A 14,901-nucleotide genomic window follows, 5' to 3' on the forward strand; every position below is an offset into this window, starting at 1 on the left:
ATAAGGATGGCTCAGACCAGAAGTCAGGAACCCAAAGGGAAGGAACCCGTCCACACTAAACCATTACAGTGCTATGATTCTGCTTTGACAGCCATGGCAACATTTTATGAAAGCCTGGTACTTGCAGTTTAAGATTTGTGTACCGATGAACTGTTTAGAAATCTTACTCACCTAGCCTTGCAAATATATTGTCTGAAGAATGGAGCATGTGTTTGCAAGGAGATTTGCAAGTTATTGGAAGCAGGTTTAGTAGGGGTGAAAGGTTGTTGTTGTGTGCCTTCAAGTTGTTTCCGACTCATGGCAACCCTAAGGCAACCCTATCATAGAGTTTTCATGGCAAGATTTGTTCAGAGGAGGTTTGCCATTGCCTTCCTCCCTGGCTGAGAAAGTGTGACTTGCCCAGGGTCACGGTCACCCAATGGGTTTTGTGGCCAAGCTGGAAATCAAACCCTGGTCTCCAGAGTGTGAATTATTGGAAAGTGTGTGTATTTGTGTGCACAGCGATGTGGGTACAGAGGAGCACAATGAGGACATTGCTCCCCCAAATAAGAATTCGGCTCCCCAAAATGAAATTTTCCTCCAGTCCCCAATTTTTTTAGCATTGCAGAGGGTGAAACACTGAACATCATTCAGACCTAGAACTCTGGCATCTATTATGTGCACACTCCCTTGGCGACTGCCTGTCCCTTTGCTTTGGATTCCTTAACTGCATTTCAAAACGCGTGGCTGAAAATTTACATTCAGCGCTAGAAATTTGGGGGCTGCAGGAGGATTTTTATCAGGGGACAGAATTTTTTACTTGGGAAGAGCAATGCCTTCATTTTGGCCCCTTCTCCTGCAGCTAAACCCTTGCAATCAAAGTCAACTTTACTGGTATTCATGAGTAACATTTCCAGCTTACTTTTAAAAGTCACTTTAAAGGGCATTTTTAGAAGCATTTTGGCAGGAAGCATTCACGCTTTATGCCATTCTTATAAAACCGTGTCTTTTTTTTTCCCCTTCTTTTTTTTAAAGAAGTGTCGAAAGTAATGGAAAAATGACAAGCAACGCAGGGAGTAATGCAATGAGTAATGGCAAAGGATTAATTTTTGAAGCACTGAATGAGTTATGGGAACAAATATCCTTGTTTCTAACAAAACACCCTATCTTTCCAAGCTCTGCCTATGTTTTGGTGGTGATGTGTATTTGGGCCAGGAACCTCAAACACACAACATCACCACATTCGGGTTTTCCCTTCTCTTTTCCACTGTCAGCGGCAGCCAGCAAAGCAAGGAGGGGCAGAAAAATGGTACGCAATGATTTCACACTGCATATTTTTTTCCAGCGACACATTGCCTGGCAAGCTCAGGTTGGCGGGACTCATGTCCCACATCTCCCCATGATGTGTGTAGCGTAGGCTTTAATCTTGTTCAGGCTCAGAAGCAAGCAAGACCAGCAAAATTACTAAGATGCCTGATTACTGAACACTGGAAAAGAAAGATCCGGAAAACTAGTATGCACAAGGTTTTTGCAGCACCTTTGAAACCAATTAAGGAGTCCTTCATATGTTGTTGTTTTTAGTGCAGCTATGCAAACAATCTCACTCACACATTTTGAGTTTGTTGTTCACACTACAGAACTGCATCCGTGTGCATCTCCGCGGGTTCGGTTGCTCAGGACTGAGCATAAAGATGGAGTCGATGATGCGGATGTATTCAAAACACGTCCAAGGCATGCAGAGTTCGATCATGGTTTATCCCAGGTCTATTTGCATCGGTTATTCACACAGCCGACAATGCGAATCTTTCAGAAGGCTAAATATCTCACACAACTACAAATCCATATTCCATAGCATTGAGCCATTGAACACGGAGCACTGCACAACATTGGGTCATGGCAGTTAAAGTGGTGTAAAACTGTTTTATTTCGGCAGTGTTGCAGCAGCTTCTGTCAAGGTATCCAACAAACTGGGATGGGGGACCTCCAACTGGTTAGCTACCTATTACCAATACCTCCTGCCACCATTGCCTTCTTAAAGAGGCTTGTTGCCTACTGAGCTGTGCAGCCTATATGGATTCTTTATTATGAGTTTCTGCATTATTGGTTTGGCCAAGACCCAAGAAATAAATTGAAGAGAGCAGCCCAGTATCTAATGGATCAGAAGGGACTTACGATTCATAGCCTAACCTGTTTCAAATTGCTGTGTAGCCCATCCATCATTGCCATAAGCCAGGAAGGTGGTAGTTATCATTATTCTAATGGAGGCCCTTGGCCAGTGACTTGCTCAAAGCCAGGCAGAGTGGCTTAGTGGGATTTGAATCTGAAGGCACTGGATCCTGTTCAGGTGTTGCAAACTCAGGGCTGTGGCTTCCTTCTTTGAATACATCTACCTGTAATGTGGTTTTATACTGCCTCCTACCATCATCATTTTTTCTGTATGTCTAAATACCCTAAAAGCACCAGATCCTGCTTAATCTTGATAGCTAAGTGGGGTCAGCCCAGGTTATTACTTGGATGGAGGACCACCAACAAATACTAAACACTATAAGCTATATTTTAGAGGATGGGACTGGCAAAACCATCTTTTTCTTAGTATTCCTTGCCTAAGAAAAACCTATGAAATTCATGGATTCGCCATAAGTTGGCATCTAACATGAAGGCACATAACAAACACACACATTTAGAGTTACAGAAGATTGTTCTGTACTTGAAGACAGACTTTGGGCTGAAGAAAAGTGTGGTCCATGTTTAGCCTAAAGGCAACGAACTACAAGAGGGGAGAACAGCAGGAGCCTGCATGTTTCCCCATCAACAACTGGCTGGGCACCAGATGCACATTTGCCCACTGTGCTGAGATGCCCTGGATTTCTATTTAATTATAGCAATTATTTCCAAGTTGTCATCGATACAGATAAATTAGCACTTGCATTATATATACATAGATGTATATATACAGCGCAAATCTATGTTCTCTCTTTTGGAAATAAATTACATCTCTTTTGGCTGTGCTTAAATAGCCAACCTAACCTTCTTTTTTTGGCAGGGAGGAAGAATTAAGTGCTCAGCCTAATTTTCTCAGGGATCATATTGGTTCTTTTGACTATGTATACTTATTTTACTTTGCACTGAAGATCTTCTCTTATGCACTAAAGATAGCATTCTCATTCTTGTCTTCCTTCTGTTGTGCAAGTTTTCCCACGCCCTGATGATTTTTGAAATTTCTACTAAATTAATATTTCTTCCCATCATTGCAAACATCTGGCTTCATCTTTCTAGTCCTTACTTTAAAATCTCTCCACCTTTCTAACTTTGGGCTAAGCTACACATTCAAACGTAGAGGTGGTATATAAATCGGCTCTGAGAGTGTGAGCTTTAGAAAGCGCTATCTAATGCGCCAAACCCTACCTTTGAAATAGGTTCTGTGCTTTAAAGTTCACTCTAAAGTTCTTCTAAAGTTTGCTGTGCCTCTATCATTGCAGCAAGCTGGCCCCAGTGTTTGGGCATTTGCAAAGTCCCCTGAAAGGGAGAGCAATGCCTCCAACTTGCAGAAGTCCTGCCGGAGAGGGAGGTTCATAGCCAAGGTCCAGCTTGTTGGAAGGAGGGAGTTAAGAGGCAGCTGGACGTCAAGCCTTCTCTGCTCCATGAACCCAGCTGGCTTTGGTCCAGTGGGCTGTTCCCAGCTGCCAAAGGGAGGGAGGGAAGGGAAAAAAATAACACTCAACTCCAAGTAACCTCTCTGGCAAAAGCAGTTTTATACACAGCCAGCTAGGCGGCTGTCCAAGAGGATCCACAGTCGAGAGTGCAGAAGGCTGGGAACCGAGAGTCGAAAGCAAAGGAGACTTTGGGAGTTTGGCGTGGTGGAAGAGAGAAGCAGGAACGGTTGAGCCCAGGGCCTGGAGAAGTGACAATTGGCCCTCCATATCCACAGATTCTTTATCCAAACATCCACGGATTGCAAATATTCCAAAAAATATAAATTCCAAACAGCAAACCTTGAATTTGCCATTTTCTATAAGGAACACCATTTAACTATGCCATTGCACTGAATGGGACTTGAGAATCCATGGATTTTGGTATCCTGGAACCAAACCCCTGTGGATACCAAGGGGCCACTGTACTTTCTTTTCTTTCTTTGGACTTATCGTTTTCGGAATCCTTCAACCATCTAAGGCTGGCTGAGGGAGTCTGTGAATTTTAAATAAATAAAAAATTAAAAAGGGGGTACCGTAACTTTTCCAAGCTCTGGCCCCTGCCTTGAGACAGGCTGAGCCATCAGATTTTGCTTTGCTAAGAGCCAGCATGGCACAGTGGTTTGAGTGCTGGATGACAACTCTGGAGACCAGGGTTCGATTCCCAGCTTGGCCTTGAAACCTCCTAGGGGGCCTTGGATGGGTCACTTCTCTCAGCCCCAAGGGAAGGCAATGGTAAACCTCCTCTGAACAAATCCTGCCAAGAAAACCCCATTATATGTTTGCCTTAGGGTCACTATAAGTCTATAAGGGAATGAGGTAGGACCAAAGCATCATAACCGTGTAGTGCGGATATACCCTTTAGAGCCAGTATGGTGTGGTGGGTTGAGCCTTGGAATATTACTTTACAACTCTGGAAACCAGGGTTCGATTCCCAGTTTGGCCATGGAGACCCAGTCACATGCTCTCAGCCCCAGAGGATGGCAACAGCAAACCTTTTCTGAACAAATCTCACCAAGAAAGCCCTGGAAAAGGGTCACCATAAGTTGGAAATGACTTGCAGGCACACAACATCTAGAGCAGGCATGCCATGTCCCTGGCAAGTTAAAAGGAGGCACTGGCTGCATGTACACTATAGAAATAATGCAGTTGACGCCACTTTAAATGCTGTAGCTCCATCCTATTGAACTCTATGGATTTGTTGTCTTCAGCCTTCTCTGCCTACGAAGAAAGAAGTATGCATGGAAGTAGAAGTTTCTCCAGATCAATATTCAAAGGACTGTTTTTTTTAATGTAGTGTAAAAATGGAAATAAAAATCTTTTTTTAAAAAGACAAAACTACAAACCCCAGGACCCTTGGCAGTTAAAGTGCTATCAAACTGCTTTATTTCTACAATGGAGATGCATGCGCCTACTTGGTTTGGAAAAAAAGATGCTGGATGCCAATCGGTGAGGCAGAATTGGACTCTGGTGGCCTTGGATCCGACCCAGACTCAAGCGGGACTCTTGTACCTGCGTCACTTGCAGATGCTCCCATTGAAATGAGCAGAAACTGCCTGTTCACTTCAATGAGATACATGCAAGAGAACTTCCCACTGCGTTGCCTCCCATGCTCATCCGTGCATTGGGGTTTGTGTGCTTTCGAAATGTCATGGGCCAGCCTTGGGGGAAAAAAGCCAAAGAAAAAATGTTTTAAGGGAGCTATAATTGCCTCCTATTGCATTCATTTGGCATTTTTTAAAATGCTAATTGGAAGCCTCTCTGTCTCTCTTCCTCATCTCCCTCCCACCCGCCTTTCTATAAATACGGATGCCTGCAGAGGGCTTGTCAATGGGGGATTGAGCCGGGAAGATTCTCGTAACCTTCGGAGTAATATTAAGAAGGCTTTTTTCTTTCTTTTAAAAGAAAAAAAAAATGCATGCGCACGAAGCAAGAGCTGGAATGATAATCATAACAGCGAGATTTCAAATGGAAATAACACGCACACCCTCCATGGCTTCTGGCACTCTGCAGCATGGAAGGCATTTTTTATCATCAACTGGTTAACCTTCAAAAGCTTTGCTGCTGAAATCATGCATTCCTCCTTTTGCAGAGTAGAAAAATTTCTCTCTGCGTCTGTGCGTGCGGCGCTCAGGAGGAGGAAAAAATGGCTTTTTCTGGATCACAACTCCCAGAATCCTCCATCACTTATGGGCCCATGGTTCAGGATCCTTAGCTAGCATGGCTGGGCATTGTGAGAGTTGCCGTTCAATGAATAACTTTTCTGTGTGCAGAAGGGTGCTTAAAGAAGTAAGGAATTCAGGGGCAATGTTTCAGTTTCTTGAGAGGCTTCAAGATAATCCAGAAAAGAGAGGAAAATTCTCGGGAAGGTCGAAAGTCTTGCAACCAGGGATACAGTATATTTAAAGTGAAATGGTGGAGAAAGCGCCTTTTTGAAGAGCATTTGTTGCAGAAACGTTTGCTATGCCTCATTAAAAGTATAGCGCTCTTATCGAAATAGGTCAAAGAGTCACCCTTCCTGTGCCTCTGGCTTGCCTTCTAAGTACACAGCCCCATCTAATTGTTTAGAAGGAGAGATAACCAGGGCTAAACTAGCCAAGACACAGAATAATCTCCCTTTTACAAAAACCTGAAATGTAGCTACAGGGCAGCTGGGAATCTGATTCGAGATGCAGCAACGCATGTGGAAGTGGCGCTTAAAGCAAAGCTGGAGAACCTGTTGCTTTTCTGACATGGTTGGGCTACAACAGCTCCCATCATCCCTGATCTCTGGCTGGGCTGAGCTGGCTGGGCTTGATGGGAGCTGGAGTCCAACAACTGGTGGGCATAGGCTCTCCCATTCCTGGCTTAAACCTTTTTCTGCAGTCTATTTTCCTGATCAAAATGGCTTAACACTCTCATCCATGCTGTTTTTCCATCCTAAAAGGTGAAAGATATGGAAGATCCCAGTTACAGATGATGGCTTCCATGTGGGGTTGACATTTTGTGATGTCATGCGCACTTACATTTTGGGATTTAATGGGCACTTCAAGAAGCTGTCCAAGGTGAGGATGAATCTATTCTGGGGATGAAGACAGAGTGTTAACTAGTTCCTTTAATGGGGATACTGCCCCAATTTCACTCTCTTCCTGCATGTGACCTTTGGGATCCCATTGTGAGACCCCCAAATCAGACCCCAAAGGCTCCAAAACGTATTTTTAATGGGGATTTTCCTTCAAACCACAAACAGCTTCATAGCACTGGAAAAGGTATGTTTCCATTTTTAAAAAACTGATGTGATTTGCTGCAAGAGCGGGGCTTGCGTGATAATGTCCTCTATTTCCAGTTAAACCACAAGATAGAAACCCTGGGCATTTGTCGGCCGCTGCCAGGGAATCAGCGCAAATTGTTAGAAGCCAGGAGGTGTCAAGTCACTTTCCAGACTATTATCTCATTATATAAGGAAGTCACTTCACCCTTCTGTGGCTGTAAAAAAGAGATAAAATACTTAATGCCCGTTCAGAGCTGTCAGGATTATACAAAGCTAAGTAAAGTTATTATCCTGCTTTAACCCCTGGGTCTGCCCTAACTTTTCAAAGAGAGAAAAGAAACTTAGGTCTTGTTGGGACCTTGCTCCCACCTCGACAGCCAGCGAGATTACAAGCAGTCCTGCCATGAAAGGCGGAGGCCAGGGGCACCATCTCAAGCAGTGGCTTTCAGATGCATTTAAAGGAAGCAGAATGGAGAAGATCAGAGTTTTTCTGGAGGCAAAACTTAGGAAAAAATACTTTTTGGCCACTGGTGGGTTCTTAAGTCAGTGGGGCGGTGAACCCACTCTGGATATTAGGAGACACTAATATGTTGGCAACCCCAAATAAATGGTTGCAGTCATACATTAGAGTGCACTTTTCTCTGAAAACCGAGATGTATTCACGATAAGAGCGGCAGGAACTGACAATGACATTTTAAAAAACAGCTGCGCATGCGTAATTGCATGACTTTGACGTCACCAGAAGGGAGAAAATGGTGATGTTTCGCGCTGGAAGCTCGCAAGATCACGCAATGACAGAAAGTCCAGCGATCACATTGGTCGCTAGATGCAGTATTATCACATAATTGCAGTGAGTGAAAAGTGGTGGCTTCAACACAGGATAATAGAGGTTTGTACACTGCGACATGCGGTCAGGACTGTCTCCAAATCAGAACTATGTTGATTGGTTTGTGCTATAAACTTATAGTGTGATAATCTCCTCAGTCTGAATTTTAAAAGATATATCCAAGGTGCTGAACCCACCCTCTAAATAGGTTTGGCACCATGGAGTTTAAACAGCACCATGAAAGTTCAGTCCGTATGTAGAAAGATCTTGTAGCACCTTTGAGACTCACTGAAAGAAGGATGGTAGTAACATTCTTTCTTCACAACTTCTTTCTTTCAAGTCAGTCTCAAAAGTGCTACGAGATCTCTCCAAACATCATTGCTAGTAATTCTAGGTGGATGTGCCTAGCATTAGCCTGTAAACGGATGCCTCTTCTTGTCGGCCAAACCTTGCTCATGCCAAGGCTAAATAAATCCTCTCATGTTCTCTCCCTATGCTGGGCCTGGCCTTGAGCTCTCAAGAGCTCTTGTCTCAGTTTCAATGGGAAGGAAGGAAGGAGGAAGAAGAAGAAGAAGAAGAAGACAGGGACGTTCATTCCACCCATCATCACCGCTCTCAGCTTCCACTTCCCTTCCCCAGGACTTGAACTCTTGGCCCCAGGAATAGGAGGCCTGAATGCTTTTCCTCTCTCAAGCCATGTGCAAAGGAAAAGCAAAGCGTGGGAAATTTCCACCTCTTTGCCTACAGAAAGAAATGAGAACCTTGCTCCCCACCTCTCTCCAGAACAACACGTTTCCAAAAGGAAAGGAAATCCTAGCATGAGATGGTGGGGCTTTTTGTCTCTCCTACTCCTTCCTAGCAGCCATGCCTCCATCGGATTTGCAGGATAAGTTCCTAGGCAGAGAGAGTACATGTGGAAGACAGAAGATGATAAATGCCCCAGGGATGCACAGAACACAATTTCTATATATAAGCCATAAGCCAATGAACCCGCAAAAGCTGCAGCAATAGCTCCTTTTTGAACAACAAAATCCTGATTTACAGCAGGGCTGGGCAACTTCTGGGAGGCAGGAGGTCCACATCCCAAAACCTGCAACTCCTGTTGACAAATCTGCTGTTGCAGCAAAGGCCACAACTGCAACCCTGATTGTTTTTCTGCCCCCAATAGTGTGCGAAACAAGGTTACACAATCCTTGTGCCTGGTTTTCCCAAGCATAGCTGTGTTGTTAGCCATGATGGGGTTGCTGTAAGTCATACCCAACTTGGTGGCGAATAACAACAACAAATTCTACCTGTAAGCAAGGTGCACCGGGGCACTGGAACCTTGTTTTAAAGAAGGGGAAATTTTGCTGCTGCTTTTACTACTCATTGCAGAATTTTACTAGATCAGAATTTCCCCCAGATCTGTCTTCTGCTCAGTCCTGCAACAGACGATGCAATTCATTTGTAACATAGCAGTTTGAGTGTTGGGCTATGACTGTGGAGATCAGGGTTCAAATTCTGGCTCAGCTATACATACCCACTGAGTTGTCTTGGGCCTCAGAGGATGGCAATGGCAATGGCAAACCCCCTCTAAAGAAACTTACCAAAAAAGTCCTATGCTAGGTTTGCCTTAGGTTAGCCGTAAGTCAGAAATGGCTTGATGGCACACAACAACAACAACGACAGCAACAAAGTGTTCATAAGATGCACTGCACTATTTTTAACAGTGCTGCTTTTGGGATACCATGGCACAGTATGGTGGTAGCGAGTTCATCTTCTGACTTAATTGAAAAGTTAATGCAAGGGTTAGAGATGGTTAACCCCTTGAGGTTGTGGCACAAGCCTTGAATACCAGACTGTCGTTGGGGCTGAATCCTCTAAATCCCTTTCTCACAAAACTAATAAAACTCTGCTGCTGCCATACATTTGGGTGGCAACTTCAGACAAATGAGGGAACTTCATCGTTCCTCACCTTGTACTGCTTGAGCATTTATGCCTCCCATCTCCACCCGTTCTCTTTGATGATGCTACTCAGATGCTTTCTTCTGATCTTCTTCCCTTCATTCCCCTGAACCATTTCATCTTCCAGCCCTATGTCTCTTCAGCACTCTGCTGTTTCCTTCAGTCTGCTGCCTTTTCAGATCTGTGCCTCTTGCTTTCATAGGTCCTCATTCCTCCTATCCTTCCTTTTCCTTCTCAGCCTTTTCCTTCAGAGCATTTTTGTCCCTGTTGCACCCCTTGAGACAGTTAGGTCACTTAAACCAATCATCAATACCAACCTATCACTACTGTGACCACTACCACTGGTTTCCTGAGAACATTTTTGTCCCACCAAGAGCTTGATGGGCTGCACACTTGTCTGAATCCCCCCAAATGTATTCCCCCCATTGCAAACTGTCCCACCCAGAAGAATCAAAGGGGTGCAATTTGCTATTTAAAGGTAATTTCATCCTCCATCTTGTTTCAAACTGCTAATTTAAAGCCCTCTCCCCTTTTCTGGCCTAAAATAGGCTACTGATGCTTTTTGGTGGGTTGGAGGGGTGCATTCTGGGCACCACATGTGGTCTAGAGATCACACTTTGCTCCCCATTGGTTTTGAGAATAAAGCACAGAAAACACAGTGGATATTTTTCTTAATGTTTCTTGCAGTCCATGATATTAATTTTAAGTTGCATATAGTCCTCATTGGCCACTTTTGCACCTTATGCTAAACCACTGTTTATGTTAGCCATAGTTTGTTTCTTTAGTCAACTGGCATCCAGCTAAACCTTCTTCTAAACCTTCTTGATAGTTCTTGTTTCAGGATGGTTGGCTTGGTAAACTAACCAGGGAAAAGCCATAGATAGGTCTGAGCTGAGGTATATCAACAAGCTATGGTTTAAACAAACTAGATTTCATGAGCAAACTAGATTTCATAACAACAAAGCATGGCTTCTAACTGTGACTTGCAGTAGGCTAACAAACCATGGTTTGTTTGCAAGGATGAGTTTGAACACATTAAACTTCAATTCAACAAACCACGACCTGGTCTTCCGGTATGTGTGGCCCTGCCATTCTAAATATGCCATCTGAAATAAGACACTCTTCATCATCACACCTTTTAGACAAAACACACATTTCTTAACACACTTGTTTGTATGTTGCCAATTGCTTCAGAGCCTCTGCAGCAAATCTGTTTAGATGGAGGCTATGAAGCAAATGGCATTCTGTTTAGATAGGATAAGATTCTTGAGAGCACAGCAGAATGACTGAGATAGAAGGAAGAAAAAGGACTTTCTCAGATAATGCTATGTTTCACTAAACCGGTAATGCTTCTCATTTAGTAGGATGCCCTCCAAGCAAATAATTAAGCATAGCAAGCATTTGTGTTATTAGTGGCACATGTCAAAATGGCGACAGCAGCAGCCATAGCAACTCCAGGATTTCTTGGGTATATTAGTACAGTACTCCTTCTGTTAATCCAAGTTTTTTACTGAACGAGGATGAACTCACCGTCCTCTGGCTGTAGTATCCGGAAAGGCGCTCATGACAGCTACCAAGTTGTGATGATGGCAAGACACGTGGCAAAGGGATTCACACAATTCTGGCAGCTGTCAAAGAAAAGATGCATCTCTTGTGAATTTACTTGGGGTTAGACACTAAACCAAGGTCTTCATGCAAAAACAAATTCCAGATACATATCTCACAATGCTGCAATATTATTCCTCTTTTACTGTAGGGTAAATGCAACACTGGTGTTCATTTTCCATACTATCGAGGGCATATGCTTCTCTGGTGGGGATGCACATCCGGAAGCACCTCCAAAGTGCAAAGAACTCCCAGTCTACCTTCCAATGTAGGACCCTGCAATTGTGTGGTCTTTTATGAAGTTCTCCATGGATTTTGAAACTGGAGAACAATTGTGGGAACAGTTCACCCAAATCTTAGTGCAATTCCTAACATAATACCTAGATGACCTGCTCTCACTCTGGATTTGAACCAGGGTGGGTGAAAGGTAGTCTTATTGATTTACAAACACCACTAGAATTGACTACGATGTCAATGGCAACTTCCCTTCCCAATGGAAAAATGGAGGGACAGGTTGCGGTGATTTCGCTGGCTACCAAGACCAGTCAAATGACTCTTGGGTTTTTAATACAGCATTTCACCAGTTCCACTCTTGGACGGAACTTTTTTAAAAACAAAGAGCCTTGTTTAAAATTCTCCAGTCATTGCAAGTGGTTGGGGTAATGAAGGGTAACACAGATGATAAAACATACCGGCCATGCTGGCTGCACAATTCTGGGAGTTGTACTATTTCCAAAACCATGTAATGTGTCTAAGCTCTTTTATAAATATGAATATAAAAACTGTCCAGAGTCAATGTTAACATGATGAACACTGAACCAATTGCAGAAGCCTTTAGCACAGATAGCAGGCAGCAATACACAACCAACATGTGCTGCACTTTTAGTACCCGTGAGTTTCATACATTTGGGCAAGTTTGCACATTAGTGTGCAGGGGAGTTGGCACCAGGGTAGCTGGGCGATATGAAGAGTTCTCCTGCTATAGTGTCTAACCAACTCCTGTCATCTCTTTCCCCTGTTTTGGACTGCGATCAAGGCTAGATTGGATCAAGGACAGAGAGCTTTTCTAAATAGTCAAAACATGGTGCCTGATTTTGCCTAGCAGGTTGCAGTGACCCCGGCCAAGTCAGGCAAGAGAGTCCCAGCCAAAAGCACACAATGCCAGCAGGTCTGCCAGGCTCTGCAGGGAATTGTGGAGTCAAAGCCTGAGCCAGAGCTTCATTAAGCCTTGCAATTAATTAAGCAGCTAAATGGCTGCCTTCAACAGAGAGGCAAGATGCAAACTGGTGACATTAAGGCTCCAGTACACAGCCAGGGACTGGGATGGAGTGGGAGATACAAAACTAGTGGGTTGCAAGACTCCTAAGTGAGCTCCCCCCATAGATTGGAGAGGGACGCCTTAGATAGTTTGCCCCTTTCGCTGCAGGTTTCTGAAGCTGCCAAGGAGAATTTCCATGCCGCAAAATTACAACACTTCCATGCGACTTTACCTGCCATGGCTCAATGCTATGGAGTCCTGGGATTTGTAATGTGAGGTCTTTAGCCCACAAAAAGCTATGGGATTTGTAATTTTGTGAGATATTTAGCCTTCTCTGTCACACAGCTCTGGTGCCACAACAAACTACAAACGCCATGATTCTTTAGCCACCAATCATTCCAATTTTACACAAATTTCCAGGGAGAACAGAAAGATTTTATCTCTCCCTCCTCCTTGGGGACTCCAATGTTCAAATTAAAGAGAAGGTTGCTAGTGCTATTAGTACTCATAGACAAATAAGTAGATAGGACAAGAGCTATGGATATCATGAGTGGAATGGTGACTGTTAAGTGTACAGATTAACAGTACAATCATGGTGGCAACTTGGTCGACAAGGGTACTGGCCAAAGAAGTAGCTACCTTTTCCGGCCATTCCTGAATGCCTTCTAGCAGGGCCAGCAGCAGCTGCTGAAACTCCACATTTGGCTGCCTCCGTAGGTTCTGGTCCAGTCCGATCCGGCAGAGCAGTTTGAGGAGGCTCAAGCGCTGTTCGTCTGGGTAGCAGTCAGGATGGGATGCCATACACAATGTCAGGAACTAGGAAGGAAAGGAGAAGCCCACACGGCTGTCACAGGAGGATATGCCACAACTTCCCCCAAAGGCTGTGAACTGTGCCAGGGCAGGAAAAAGGAAAGGTGTGGTGGCAATGAGGCCAGCGGGGGGATTTCTTTCCCAAACCTGACCCACTTGGAAGGTCACAAAGAAGCTTTTCGGTGACATGTCCTCATTTCCACATCTGCATGCTTCCTGTGAAGCAGCTGCTGTGTAGGCCAGCCTTGCCCAGGACAAAGAGCCACATGGCAGCTGTAGTCTGCGGAAGGGAGGAGATGCATCTAGTTACACATCTGCTGGATAAAATATATGGGTCAATGTGAAGTCGAAGGCTTTCATGGCCAGCATCCATAGATTTTTGTGGGGTTTTGGGGCTATGTGGCCATGCTCTAGAAGAGTTTATTCCTGACTTTGACCACATAGTCCGAAAACCCCACAAAAATCTATATGGGTCAAGCTGGAACTGAATGCTGGCTTGCAGGCAAACAGACATCCAGGGTCCCAAACTAACTCTTCTCACAGATTTTCCAGAAAGAGTGATTTTTTATCAAAAGAGCTCCCAGAATCCCCCAGCTGTTACGGGGGGAACATTTCCAGGAATTATCATCCCCTCTCAAGCAACTTTTCCAAGCTCTACTTCTAACTACAGTTGGATACAATGCTTAAGTGGGGCATGGATTTTGGATACCTTAGGCCAGTGTTTTCCCAACTTCGATCTTCCAAATTTATTTGGACTTTGGTTCCTTGAATGTTGGCCAAGATGCTTCTGGGAGCTGAAGTCCTAAACACCCACAGGAACCATGTTTGGGAAATGCTGCCTTAGGCAGAACTGAGGAAATATGTATGTGTTGGGAGGGATTGGACTACAACTCTCAGAATCCCCCAAGTCTTGCTGGATGACAGCTTCTGGAAGCTCTACTCTAAAAAAAAAAGTAACGTTTCCAAGTTATGGCCTTAGGACAGCCATTATGTCACACACTTAGTCACCCTGCGCCCAGTGAAAACAATATCCAGTTATGCAACCAGGGCAGCAAGGCCCTTTGCTTAATTGAATTAGCCTTTTGCTAATTGAAAGTGCACCAAGAACATGAACGAATAATAGCACGGCAGCAGCACACATCGGTTGGCAGGGCAAGCTGCAGATTCCTGCCTCTCCTGGTCCTCTGCCAAGACTTTGCCCGAGGCAACAGCCTGCCCATAATTCCTGGTCCTGCCTTTTGCCTCTTTGACCCAGTGTCCCTGGACCCATTCCTGACTCTGTCTGGGATTTCACCCGGCCTCGCTTCCAACCTGCATTCAGCATCATGCCAGCCCATGCCACATGCTTCGATTGCATTGGAAAGACCGGGTCTAGCTCCATGACCTGGACTTGATGGTGTCATCTGAACTAGACAGTTGTCTTATGGCACGCCATACACAGAGCAAAGAGGGATTGCAGATTATTGCAGCCACATTTAGCTGCTGTGTTAGTTAAACTATCTGATGATGGAGGCCAGCATTTTTCTTCTTCCCAAACATG

The 14,901-nt window shown here is 44.4% G+C and overlaps 1 protein-coding gene across 2 annotated transcripts in view; it reads right to left on the reverse strand.

The window, feature by feature from the left end:
* Positions 1 to 14,901, reverse strand: part of FAM178B (family with sequence similarity 178 member B) — a 126,845-nt gene that overhangs the window by 55,575 nt on the left and 56,369 nt on the right. For both annotated transcript variants that reach the window (XR_006104720.1, XM_042475999.1), the window contains exons 11-12: positions 13,191 to 13,367; positions 11,219 to 11,316 (exon numbers count right to left, since the gene is read on the reverse strand). Coding sequence is in view for 1 of the 2 variants with exons in the window: in XM_042475999.1 (XP_042331933.1) it covers positions 11,219 to 11,316; positions 13,191 to 13,367 (275 nt within the window). In the remaining variant the exon portion in view is untranslated. The remainder of the gene's footprint in view (positions 1 to 11,218; positions 11,317 to 13,190; positions 13,368 to 14,901) is intronic.

This window comes from Sceloporus undulatus, chromosome 6 (genome assembly GCF_019175285.1).
Source record: "Sceloporus undulatus isolate JIND9_A2432 ecotype Alabama chromosome 6, SceUnd_v1.1, whole genome shotgun sequence".
NCBI lineage: Eukaryota > Metazoa > Chordata > Lepidosauria > Squamata > Phrynosomatidae > Sceloporus > Sceloporus undulatus.